The sequence below is a fragment of the Amblyomma mixtum genome, chromosome 3 (assembly GCF_055824585.1).
Source record: "Amblyomma mixtum isolate Tamu chromosome 3, ASM5582458v1, whole genome shotgun sequence".
Classification (NCBI taxonomy): Eukaryota; Metazoa; Arthropoda; class Arachnida; order Ixodida; family Ixodidae; genus Amblyomma; species Amblyomma mixtum.
In genome coordinates this window covers 193,990,561-194,004,067 of record NC_143014.1, presented here as the reverse complement: position 1 = coordinate 194,004,067, position 13,507 = coordinate 193,990,561, and the positions used below count along the sequence as shown (strand labels likewise).

The 13,507-nt window shown below is 48.3% G+C and overlaps 1 protein-coding gene across 3 annotated transcripts in view; it reads right to left on the bottom strand.

Moving 5' to 3' along the window:
* Positions 1–377: 377 nt before the first annotated feature.
* The window catches only part of LOC149353163 (uncharacterized), a 50,877-nt gene continuing 37,747 nt past the window's right edge, over positions 378–13,507 (bottom strand). For all 3 annotated transcript variants that reach the window (XM_089582355.1, XM_089582353.1, XM_089582354.1), the window contains exons 7-10: positions 11,126–11,323; positions 9,101–9,241; positions 8,319–8,424; positions 378–4,296 (exon numbers count right to left, since the gene is read on the bottom strand). In XM_089582355.1, the coding sequence (XP_089438481.1) occupies positions 4,016–4,296; positions 8,319–8,424; positions 9,101–9,241; positions 11,126–11,323 (726 nt within the window). In that variant the 3' untranslated portion in view covers positions 378–4,015. The remainder of the gene's footprint in view (positions 4,297–8,318; positions 8,425–9,100; positions 9,242–11,125; positions 11,324–13,507) is intronic.

The following is a 13,507-nucleotide window of genomic DNA, read 5'->3' as shown; positions in this document are numbered from 1 at the left end:
GGTGTCTATTTTAGTCCAAAAATTCGAACTCCGCAAAGTCCGAAATATTGATCGTGAAAATGTACACGTTCCTATGAGGTGCGCGATGGTTCCTCAGCGAAGTACAAAATATCGCGCTAGTCCGAATTATTGCAGTCCGAAATATAGGTCGGCTACTGTATACTCGGTCAACGACACAATGCTGCATCATCCAAATGGCCTAGCATCACGGGTGTGCCACATGTGCTGCACAGGCATTAGTGCACAACCTTTTTAGTGAATTTGTCACTAGCTTCTAGCACTCTGGGGGTGCTGACAGTAAAAGAAAAAAAAAGTCTCAAAACAGGACAAATAAGAGCAGGGCTCATCACAGGTCCTTTAACTACACACAAGCCAGATAAAGCGGTTGATTTTTAATTCCACTTATGACATGTACATAGTAATCATGACATAGCATTCAGAACAGATGTCAACCATAGCCAGAATTTCATTGCAATAATTGGCAAGCACATCAAGCTCTCATGACAGAGACAGCTAGTGACGAAGTCAATGTGGTAGATGAAAAAAAGAAAAATCTCAAACACTGAAAGGTGTAAAGTATCCAAAACGGGCAACACTATTATCATCCGGAACTTGCTGCACAATATAACGCTTACAGACATGGACTTTAAGCCTAAAGAAAATAGCCTTAAGAAAGTAAACTCCAAGTGACAACTGGTAAATCTCTTCTGCACACAAATCATACAGGTGAAACTTGGATGTTCACCTAATCGCTAGGAACGCATAAACCTTTCTATTTACCCAGTATTAATGCATCATAAAAAAAATAGAGAGAACTACTACCAATCTACGAACACAGAAGACATCCGCAACTGTAACGATTACTATGAGCCGCACGTGCATGTCATGCAATCAGGTGCATATGTCAAACGCCAGAAAAAATGATAGCTTATTTTCTGAACTTAACTATGCCATACAGTGATTGACCATAAAGGTATGAGTGATGATAGAACACAAAGACCAAGTGTACCAGAAACCTATACCAGGAGTAACAACTGCAGTATATCTACCCCTTTCAACGCGCACAACCAGCCAGCACAATGCATTACAAAATAAGAAGTACTCTGAATGGATTTCAAATTCATTCTAACAGCCACAGAGCCCATCAAAAACACATTAAAGAAATTGCTGTTCTCAGTTTTGCCTTTTCAAATCGGCACCAGGCAAAACAACGCATTGGTGCATGCCAGCCTGAGCCCGGTCATATAGCTCAAGGCGCACAACCAGCCAGCACAATGCATTACAAAATAAGAAGTACCGTATTTACTCGCATAATAGGCGCACTTTTTTTCTAGAAAATCCGGCTCAAAGTTCGGGGTGCGCCTATTACGCGGCGTAAAATTTCCGGAAATTTTTCGGCTCTCAAAATTGAACACACCGCGTAAACGCACTCGTGTACGGGCCGGGCCGCACCCCGTTTTCCCGAAGAAAATATTCCACGACCCACGCGGGAATAGCCTTCGGAATGCACGCACCGAGGCCTCTGCGATCGGCTCCGGCTGCGCGCAACGGGCGCTTGATCGTGGAGGCCACACACACGCACAGGAGCTTCCAGACGCCCCCCACCGAGGGCGCCCGAGGTAGAGCTTATCATCATCATCAACGTTTTCCTCCGCCGCGAGCTTTCGCTATCCATATCGCCATCAGCATCTCCAGCTCGTTTTTTTTGTTTTGTTTTTTGTTGCTGTCAAGTGCTGGGATCTGCGGTAGCGCGATAGTTCATTGTGGTTTATGGCTTTGCCGCGGAGCGTTGCTGGTTGCTGTTTTAGCTCGACGGCCAAGCACCTTAACAGCTACACGGCTGGGAGTTTGCTCTCGAACACGGCTAGCGTGCGGCAGGTCGGAAAATACCATGTGGCCGAGAAGTGCGGCAGTTGCGACTGGGTGTCCCTAAATTTTCGTTCGCGACTCCAAGCGCCGAGGTTTTTGCGGGCCTAAGTCGGGAACGTTTCCGGCTGGAGATGAAGCTTTCCAAACAGACGTTTAAAGTGAGCATCCCTGAAAACTGTGTGCGGCTGTTCTACGCGATGTCGTTGTACGTGCTGTGGGTCCGCAGCAGGACTAGTAGTCAGTTCAGCAAAAACTTTGTTAAAATAAAGATTGGGGAGTGGGGGGTGGCGAGGTGTCGGCTTGCAATCGTGTAAATACAGTATTGATCACAGTGCCAAGTTCGGGGTGCGCCTTTTGTGCGCGGAAATAAAAAAAATCTGATTTTCCGCGCCCAAACTAGGGGTGCGCCTATTATGCGAGTAAATACGGTACTCTGAATGGATTTCAAATTCATTCTAACAGCCACAGAGCCCATCAAAAACACATTAAAGAAATTGCTGTTCTCAGTTTTTCCTTTTCAAATCGGCACCAGGAAAAACAACGCATTGGTGCATGCCAGCCTGAGCCCGGTCAAATAGCTCAAGGCACACAACCAGCCAGCACAATGCATTACAAAATAAGAAGTACTCTGAATGGATTTCAAATTCATTCTAACAGCCACAGAGCCCATCAAAAACACATTAAAGAAATTGCTGTTCTCAGTTTTGTCTTCTCAAATCGGCACCAGGCAAAACAATGCATTGGTGCATGCTAGCCTGAGCCTGGTCATATAGCACCTTTCATTTGCAGCATTGACGAGGAAACATGACAGTAATTGTCAGCTGGCTCCCTTGCAACATTAGTACGCATGTACCGTATTTACTCGCATAATAGGCGCACTTTTTTTCCAGAAAATCCGGCTCAAAGTTCGGGGTGCGCCTATTACGCGGGGTAAAATTTCCGGAAATTTTTCGACTCGCAAAATTGAACACACCGCGTAAACGCACTCGTGTACGGGCCGCACCCCGTTTTCGCGAAGAAAATGTTAAAAAATAAAGGTCCGTGTAAGGGCCGCACCGAAACTTTCGCCTCCGCGATCGGCTCCGGCTGCGCGCAACGGGCGCTTGATCGCGGAGGCCACACACGCGCACAGGAGCTTCCAGACGCCGCCCACGGAGGGCGCCCAAGGCCAAGCTCATCATCATCGTTTTCCTCCGCCGCGAGCTTTCGCTATCTATATCGCCATCAGCATCTCCAGCTCTTTTTTTTAGTTGTTGTTGTTGTTGCTGTCAAGTGCCGGGATTTGCGGTAGCGCGATAGTTATCGTGGTTTATGGCTTTGCAGCGGAGCGTTGCTGTTTTAGCTCGACGGGCAAGCACCTTAACAGCTACACGGCTGGGAGTTTGCTCTCGAACGCGGCAAGCGTGCGGCAGGTCGGAAAATACGACGTGGCCGAGAAGTGCCGCAGTTGCGACTGCGGCGTCCCTAAATTTTCGTACGCGACTCCAAGCGCCGAGGTTTTCGCGGGCCTAAGTCGGGAACGTTTCCAGCTGGAGATGAAGCTTTCCAAACAGACGTTTAAAGTGAGCATCCCTGAAAACTGTGTGCGGCTGTTCTACGCGATGTCGTTGTACGTGCTGTGGGTCCGCAGCAGCTGCGACGGCAGCAGCACTAGTAGGGACTAGTAGTCAGTTCAGCAAAAACTTTGTTAAAATAAAGATTGGGAAGCGGGGGGTGGCGAGGCGTCGGCTTGCAATCGTGTAAATACAGTATTGATCACAGTGCCAAGTTCGGGGTACGCCTATTATGCGCGGAAATAAAAAAATCTGATTTTTCGCGCCCTAACTAGGGGTGCACCTATTATGCGAGTGCGCCTATTATGCGAGTAAATACGGTACTTCAGAACTACAACCTGCAGTCAAGCAGCTTGGTTAGGAGCATGCTACAATGCAGATTCCAAAAAAAACAGAACCGCAAAGACCAACAAAGTCATGGTGAAAAGCTCCTAGTCTCAGCCTAAGGTGCTGCATGACCAAGGTTGATGTGCCCTGCGAGTGCAAAAGTACCGCAGCGTATCCTGTCAAGCCATTTAACTACCAGGCTCCCAAAGTGACCCTATGATGACAACGTGAGTGAAAGCGACGGTCCATGGCCTAGACAGCGTTGCTTAACGGCCACTTAGCTCGGGGGAGGCGGGTGGCGGCGGGGCTGCCAGCAGCCCAGGCAGTGCCGCCAAAGTGTTAAGATCCACCATGGTGGTAGTGGTTGTCGATGTGGCAGCAGCACTGGAACTCGTGCCAGGGGCTGCGCTCTCTGTGCTGCCTGCAGTGACTGCTGGTGGTGGTGGCGGTGGGGGCAAACCCATGCTCATGAACGGTCCTCCAGGGCCCCAGGGGAACAGCTGCGGTGGTGGAGGAGGCACCCCCGCTATCGGCGGCTGCCAGGGACCTGCAGAACAGGGCATTTTTTTCCATCTTTGCGTCTTGCCAACCCATCAGTGGTACAACGTGGCCACATAGAGAACAAAACAGAAGCTGTGACGCCTTCCACACGTCACATGCAAGACCGTGCTCACCAAAATGCTAACACTGTTATATCCCCCCCATCTCTTTCTTCCCTCCTCAAGAGCTGAATTCAAACATTGTTGTCATCACCTGCTAATTGACCTTCATCTTCAAGCTGCAACTGCCTGAGAGCGAGCACTGCAGAAACTACAAGCCCATTCTTCATCCAATGAAAATGTGGCCATTACATCCAACTTATTCGTAAAAAGGGAAATGAAGTGCACCGAAGAGCAAGTAGAGTCAATATTAGAGAGCTCAGTATCCTCTATATAGAACAATTTCTCACAGCTGCAAAGCTACAACATACAGTCAAAACCTGCGATAATGAAATCTCAAGAATACGAAATTCTCGGCGCAACGAAAAATTTCCGGATCTCCAGCAAATGCCAGGGCCAATGTATTTGTATGTAGGGGCCAATGTATTTCATAATAACGAAATTTGCTGCAACGCCAGTCCACATACTGTCTCCCATATTGTGAATACTGTATTTACTCGCATAATAGGCGCACTTTTTTTCCAGAAAATCCGACTCAAAGTTCAGGGTGCGCCTATTACGCGGGGTAAAATTTGCGGAAATTTTTTGACTCGCAAAATTGAACACACCGTGTAAACGCACTCGTGTACGGGCCGCACTCCGTTTTCGCGTAGAAAATATTGAAAAAAAAAGATCTGCGTAAGGGCCGCACCAAAACTTTCCACAACACACGCGGGAATAGCCTTCGGAATGCACGCGCCGAGGCCTCCGCTATCGGCTCCGGCTGCGCGCAACGGGAGCTTGATCGCGGAGGCCACACACGCGCACAGGAGCTTCCAGACGCTGCCCACGGAGGGCGCCCGAGGCCAAGCTCATCATCATCATCATCATCAACGTTTTCCTCCACCGTGAGCTTTCGCTAACCATATCGCCATCAGCATCTCCAGCTCGTTTTTCTTTTCTTTTTTTTGCTGTCAAGTGCCGGGATCTGTGGTAGTGCGATAGTTCATCGTGGTTTGTGGCTTTTCCGCGGAGAGTTGCTGTTTTAGCTCGACGGGCAAGCACCTTAACAGCTACACGGCTGGGAGTTCGCACTCGAACACGGCAAGCGTGCGGCAGTTGCGACTGCGGCGTCCCTAAATTTTCATACGCGACTCCAAGCGCCGAGGTTTTCTTGGGCCTAAGTCAGGGACGTTTCCGGCTGGAGATGAAGCTTTCCAAAAAGACGTTTAAAGTGAGCACCCCTGAAAACTGTGTGCGGCTGTTCTAGCGATGTCGTTGAACGTGCTGTGGGTCCGCAGCAGCTGCGACGGCAGCAGCACTAGTGAGGACTAGTAGTCAGTTCAGCAAAAACTTTGTTCAAATAAAGATTGGGGGGCGGGTGGCGGCAAGGCGTCTGCTTGCAATCGTGTAAATACAGTATTGATCACAGTGCCAAGTTTGGGGTGCGCCTATTATGCGCGGAAATAAAAAAATCTGATTTTTCGCACCCAAACTAGGGGTGCGCCTATTATGCGAGTGCGCCTATTATGCGAGTAAATACGGTAACAGCAAACTGCCACAGCGCGCTTGCGTGGCTGCAGCGATGGTGTTGGCGCCTGCCAACCTTGCAGCCGGCGCGACTTTAGCCACCTTTAGCCAGCACTAACCACCATACCGGCGCAGCGCGTGCCCTCTGTGATCGGTTCTGCGGGGCGGTGCTCGCGGTGGCCGCGCCTGGACACGCTCAGGGCATGGCCTCCAAGATCACATGCACACGTTCGTGCGCGGCACTGGCCGGCATGGTGCACTGTGTATGGGTTCTCATCTTTCTGTCCAGCCTCGCACATTGCTTACACCATTTCTCTTTTCTCTTTTGTGTGCAAATATTATTGTTACACGCAGCATGATGGAGCGTTTTCATAAGAGGCAGATGGTGAGATGTTTCTTAATACGTGGGCGATCGCAGCGTTTGTGATGACTCCCTGCGACATATCAGCACCTCCGCTTAGAGCAGAGACTAACCTTGAGGTTGCCATCAGCCCACACCTTGGCCTGCCAGTTAGCCTCTGATAGTCACTCCGCTGACAGTGAAAGCGAGTTGTTGAGTTCAAATACAGTCGAACCTCGATGTAACGAACATCAATGTAACGAAATTCGCGATGTAACGCATTTTTTTCATTTCCCAATCACTTCCCCATTGAAAACCATGTATTTTTTTTCGCGATTTAACGAAGTAATTTTGCTCCGCATTTTCGATGTAACGAAGTCCTTGCGCATCGCATGCATGTGCCAGGAGCTACCTTGACAATCGAATGAGAGCTAAAAGTTTAGCCGAGACGAAACGCAGTTTGTATTTGCCCTTTTACGCGCCAATTTTGCCGGCAGTGTGAGAATCTGCGAGAACGTACCGCCGCGCCATCTGTCGTGCGCATACAAAGCCCGCGGCATGGAAGTTTCAAGACGCGCCGCGCCATGACGCCACTGGCGAGCTGTAGACTCTGAACGTGAAAGCGCAAACCAGAATTTTCTTGCAGCGTCCGTCCGTTCGTTTTTTTTTTTTTTTTGCGTGCGATGTCCTCGTAGACAACAACAAAAAAAAGTCTTCAGTGTTGACAAACTCGTGGAGCTAGTGTGGTCGTACCTTTAAAACGATTGAGCGGCGAAAAAAAAAAAAAAAACGTGCCCTGGCAGAGGAGGCGAGTGGCGAAGGGGGTAGAGGGGAGGCGTGGCGTGGGAGGCGCGCGCGGTGCATTCTGGGTGGGCGGCTTCGGCGCGCTCTCGGCGCGGCCCGCGCGAAATGCAGCCGGCTGCATTCCGCGCCGGGCGCCGTCAGAGCGCGCCGGTAGCCGCCGAACACGCTGGCGATCGGGCGCCGCTGTTTCGCGGACGTGACGTCGCCGTGCCGCGCACGCACGCGCGCTATGTCGGAGTATAACTGCGCCGCGAGCACAATCCCACCGCGCCGGCGTGAGCGATGCGAACATTTTTCTTTATTTTTCTCTGATGCGTCCCCGGCTGCAAATGTTCAATGCTGATGATGACGATACCAGTAGCGACATCTTGTGGCGGCTTTCAGTACTAGGCGCTGCGCTCGTTCTTTTGCTATGCGCACACGGAGAAAAATGATGCCGTCGCGGTGTTTGCTATCACTCATTATGCTCCTGATGTAGAAAAAAACATCCGGTGCCCTTGTTAGTGATACTATTACTCGATTTTCTTGCGTATTTCCTCAATAAGTGATTTACAAGTTCCCATCAACAAGCAGTGTTCCTGAACCAGTTATACTTTATTTTGACAGCTGAAACATGGGAACCTCGACGAAACGAAATTCGCGATGTAACGAAATTTTCGGCTGCAAGTAGGACTTCGTTATATCGAGGTTCAACTGTATAGTCCAAGTTATCTGGCAACTCTTTCCTTCTGTAACTGGCGGACAACCGCAATCACTTTTTGATAAAATGGCAACAGCCTGAATCGCGCATATGAACTTTTAAAGGTCGTTTAGAGCAGAAGTCTGAGTAACCTCTCGAATTCATAGTTTGTTGCCTCTTCAAAGTACCCATTGAATCGGTGACAGTCAACCGGCCTGCGCCATTTTGCACAACGCAACGGAAAGGACCAAATTCTTCACCGCTTTTGGAATTAACAAATTTTGCACTCGATTTGGCCGCTGCACTGACAGCACTAGCATCAGGCTACGCTTGCGCCGCAAGAACTGGCGGGACGGTACTTTTGTGAACTAGTGCAGAAATTGCAGCCAAATCAAGAAGACTTAACGAAATGGCCTTTCAGTGCAAAGGGAGCACAATGGCTGAACTGTAGCAAGATGTGGCAGGGTTAGCCCATCGGCGCAAATTGATCAAAATGGTGCAGAAATCACACCACCAATTCATGTCAAGTACATCTGCAATTAACAAAAGAATTAAAATTTTTCACAAAAAAAACCAACCTCCAGGTCCTTGTGGGGGTCCTGCCATCCATGGAGGCAGTCCTGCTGGTGGAGGTCCCATCATGGGTGGAGGCGGAGGCACTCCAGTCATAGGGGGCATTCCTCCCTGGAAAATATGTGCGAGACAATTGCTAGTGTTTGCATCATTGAAACAGCTCACACTAACATTTAACACTTTTTAGCATCTTGTTAACCCCATCATTATTGGTAGCCACCATGCAGCTGAGTTTTTAAAGTGTGAGCATAGGTCCCCCATCGTAGAAAAATCTGTCCGTCCGTCCATACATCTAAAGCTTCGGTCGGCAGGTGGCAAAGTGGAGAGAGAAAAATGCTCCTCTCCATTTCCAGAGAAGGGGGAGGTAAAAGGACGAGATGGAGAGGGGGTACGGCGTGTCACACAATGACTGACAGACTGGATCATGCCACCCGCTTGCACGGTCTGAATCAGTCAGCGGCAGTGGTTGCTCCATCTAAACGGAACACTAATGTATTAGCTAACGCATACTCTGCCACATCAATTACATTGATCATTTCCACTACTTGTCTCGTGGCCCTTTGCAATTTGCTGGAACTTGGTAACAAGAAAAAGATTAAAGCAGCAGACAACTGGCACAGCAAGCAGCTGACATAGGGCAGGGTTAATTGGAGAGGTATGGGAGAGGCCTCTGCCCTGCAATGGGTGCAGTCAGGCTAATGATGATGATGACTCAAGCCACGAGGACAACATCCAGTCAGCATTCACCAGTACCACAGCTCCAAACGTGGGGACTGCATGAACACACCTGGGAAGGCTGCCATGGCATGCCGGTGCCAGTCATGTGAGGAGGTGGAGGTGGTCCGCCCATCATGGTTGGGGGCCGCGGGCCTCCGGGGGGCATCATTCCCTTCGGCCCAGAGCCCCACTGCTGTGGTGGTGGTCGATCCTGCACAATAGATCCAACATGTTCAGGGCTTCAGCTATGTTAACATCTTGTACCTAATATTTGCGTAGTTGAGACAAAATGCTAATCAATGCCAGAGGTAAAGCAGAGGAAAAGTGGTTCACAACAATGCCGGTTACAAATTGGTTGCGATGCACCATACAACAAAGACTGTTACTGGAGCCCATCAGAGATACTAAGTGATTGTCAAGGTCCTGTGGTTATTTCTACTTAGTAGAAGCCCACTATAGTAAACTCACAGATACAATAGAACCTGATATAGTAAACTCGGTCATAGTAAAAACTTGGATATAGTAAAGCAAAGCTGCGGTCCCACTTCGCCTTACACAGATGGTTATACATTTTTTTTTTTTTTTAGTTAGCAGTTTTTTTCCGAAGAAACGGCTATAGTAAAGAGTGTCTTGGCTGTGGCGACATACATCCCACGGAAAGATTGCATCGCGGCATGCGCGAAATGAAGGATCTCGAGTCCACCACTTCAAGGCAAATGGATACCAAATATCATAAAACACGCTCTCTGAGATGGCTTCATCACCAAGCTAGAAGGCTGCAAGGGGAAGCCAACTTTTTGAAGACCATAGGGACTGGGCAGCTGTTGTATGACACCACCGTCGCCTCAGTGGAAAAGCGCCACCCATGGCAAAACGCTCGTCAGAGGAATGAGGAGGGAGCGGCGCAGCCTGTTGCGCTCGGTGAGAACGGCTCTACCCATCGTTCTGCGGTGCAGCTTTCAAAGCTTAAGTAATCGCACGCAGTTTTTTTCGATCAGGCAATCTCGAAAAAGGGAAGAGCCTTTACGAGGTAAACCATGTGTACGGCATGCGCGAGTGTCAAGGTGTGGTCACTCACATATTCGGTAAGTGCATACCACAGACAAAGCCGAATGCGCCAAGCTGCGATGTGGACCTGGAAGTATGCGCAACCTCACTCCTTTGGGTGACCGTTGTAATACACAGAACAAATTTTATTTGCCACATTACTGTCTGCGTCAAACAGCAAAAAGTTCACTTCTCACAGCTCACAAGCATGGTGGTTGATGTCGTTATAGGTATTTTGAGCCCGCTATGCCATTGTTGATGCGGGCAGAGCACTTTTTTTTACCTTACTTGCCCACCCTAACAAATGCAGGTACTATTGGGGACAAAAGTGGTGTACTCCACGCGGCGGGAGCCAGAGCAACGGAAAACTGCATTGCAGCACCATCTACAGGCGGCATCTGGGATCAAGACAGCCAATGCGTGACCTTTATTGTCAGCAGGCATGTCGCTTGGCTCGTTTCAATGTTTCGTGCTTTAGCTAGCCAAAATGCCGCAGTTTTCTCTTGTTCGGGCTCCCACTGCGTGGAGTATACCACTTTTGTTTCCGATAGTACCTCAAAGAACAAGTAAAAGTATTCACTTTATATTCAAACCTTGGTTTCAAATAAAGTGTAAGCTGAATTGTGAAGCAGATAATTTCATGAAACCTGCATTATATTTGTACAAATGCAGTACTCTAGTGATACACTCAATCCTCGAATAACGAACATGAATATTACGAATTATTGGCTATATCAAACTCTTCGTAAATCTTTTTAATAAACACATGCAATTTCTACTTCATATACCAAGTGCAGTTGACCATGAAATATACATACTGAACTATATATTTACTATAGATATATTTTTCCCGTTTACTTAACGCAGTTTACTGCGTAAACTGTTTTAGTCGAGAATGATGCCACGGTGCAGTGAAATGAAATATCCACTGCAGCTGTTACGTTCAGCTCACATTTGAACACTGAGGCCAAAGGCACCAAATGCAATTAGCTTTCCCAGACCGGGCCACCTACAGGGACATAGCCACAGCCTAGAAAATTCCTCTTACCATGCTCAGGGGGGCATTCCCTCCAGTCAGTGGTGGCGGTGCCATGATTGCACGCATTGGTCCCTGTGCACCACCCAGCTGGGGACCACCACCACCACCACCACCACCACCACCACCACTACGGCTGCTCGTGTCATCCCCTCCAGTTTTGGTCGGTGGCGGCGGACCTTCACCAAGCTCAGCCATCAGGGACATATACTGCACCGAAAACAGAACAAGCCACCATTTAAAAACTGAAGCTAGCAATTTATCATTACAAAAAAAAAAAAAAAAAAACAAATTATTGCTCCCTAGCACCACAAACTTAAGACACCTGTCACAGCTACAATGTAATCCACTTATAACAATACTAGATACCAGATATCACAATATATCGCTTATAATGAACAAATTCTTTAGACCTCCAATGTAAAAATAAACCGTGCACGACAAAATTATCAGCGAAATAACGGACACAATAGGATTCAGGCCAAAATTAGGCTGCAAGTTTGATAAAAAATAAAATACTTCATAGCGAATCACGTGAAAACTCTGCAAACTAACCGGTGTGCCAAAATCGGTGAGGCATTGTGTACCACCTTGGGAAGCAAGCGCTATCATCACTACAATTGCTGGAGGGAGGAAGGAAGAGCCTGCTTAGCTGCTGCTGTCATGCAACTCTTCCTCACATAAATGTAGTTTCCGCCATTTCCGGAAGCCCATTTGTGTGTTCGTGAACTGGCAATGTGACTATGCACAAGGCAATATCTCTGAGCCCACCCGCCTCCCTTTCCTCTTAAAGAATTTATGGTTTATGGTTTAGGGGGGTTTAACATCCCAAAAAAACCCAGGCTATGAGGGACACTGTAGTGAAGTACTCCGGAAATTTCGACCACCTGGGATTCTTTAACACACACTGACATTGCACAGTACACGGGCCTCTAGAATTTCGCCTCCATCAAAATTCGACCGCCGGGGCTGAGATCGAACTCTCGTCTTTTGGGTCAGCAGCCGAGTGCCATGACCACCGAGCCACCTACTTTTTTTTAAAGCGTTCGCTTTTCTTAGTGCATTCTTCTGTTTTACGCTGTCCATAGCGTAGAGCTTGGCAGCGCGTTGATATCGCGGCGTATTTATCTTTTGATGGGAGCTCTGGCGGAGGTGGCTCACTCGGTGGACTTGGCAGAGCACCAAGACTGTGCCCTTAGCAGAAGTGCCAGTGGCGGTGGCGACATTGCGTGGGGGAATATGCGAGTGTTTTTTTTTTTTTCTGCCGGTCCAGATATAATGATAATCAGTTTTAACGATTGAATTTTCCAGTTTTCTCAATATCGTTATAAGTGGATGGCACTGTACTGTATGTAAACGAAAAGAAATCGTGCAATGCAGCTACTATGCACATATAAAAATAAGGTGCAAACATTGCCAAATCAGTTGCTATCCATGACAAAAAACAGTGCACGAGGTCCTACAATGTACTGTGCACAATTTAAACACTGTTTTGTAACTGCCTGTGTCATCCACTTCACTGAGTCACATGTTAACCCTGCAACACCCTGATTAAGAAAGAATTAAGGAAAGTATGATATGGCCCCGCCGCGGTGGCTCAGTGGTTACGGCGCTCGGCTGCTGACCCGAAAGACGCGGCAGCTGAATTTCGATGAAGGCGAAATTCTAGAGGCCCGTGTGCTGTGCGATGTCAGTGCACGTTAAAGAACCCCAGGTGGTCGAAATTTCCGGAGCCCTTCACTACGGCGTCCCTCATAGCCTGAGTTGCTTCGGGACGTTAAACCCCAATAAACCAAACCGAAAGTATGATATGGCATATGAGGCTTAACGTCCCAAAGTGACATGGGTTATGAGGGACACTGTAGTGGAGGGCTATGCAATAATTTCGACCACCTGGGGTTTTTTAATGTGCACTGACACCAAAATCCTAATCTACTGCATTACGTAAGCCGATGCTGCCAGACTGAAAAACTTAAGATCATAAATTCACTGACAGCACTATAGTTCAGGAAACTGGCCCACTGAAAATTCACAAACACCGGGCACCCAGCCCATTTTGCACAAGTGCAAATTTGGTGGCTGCAGTCTTGACGAAGATTGTACAAACAATTGTTTGCTCACACTGAAATGTGCATCATGTTTGCAGAAATATATAAATCTATTCTATTTGGCTACTGCAGTTCCATTTGCTAATGAATAGAGGAACATTGGCTGCCAACGAATGGGGCGACTGCCGATCATGGCATGGGTGTCGAGTGTGTGGGCAGTAAATCACTCAGTGCTGGCAGTGCATCTTGCATGACTAATGATCGCACCACTGGTGTCGTGATGGCTGCCCTTGCGGCTCTCAAATTCGTATAACTCGTAGTGACACAGGAAAGTATCCCAAACATG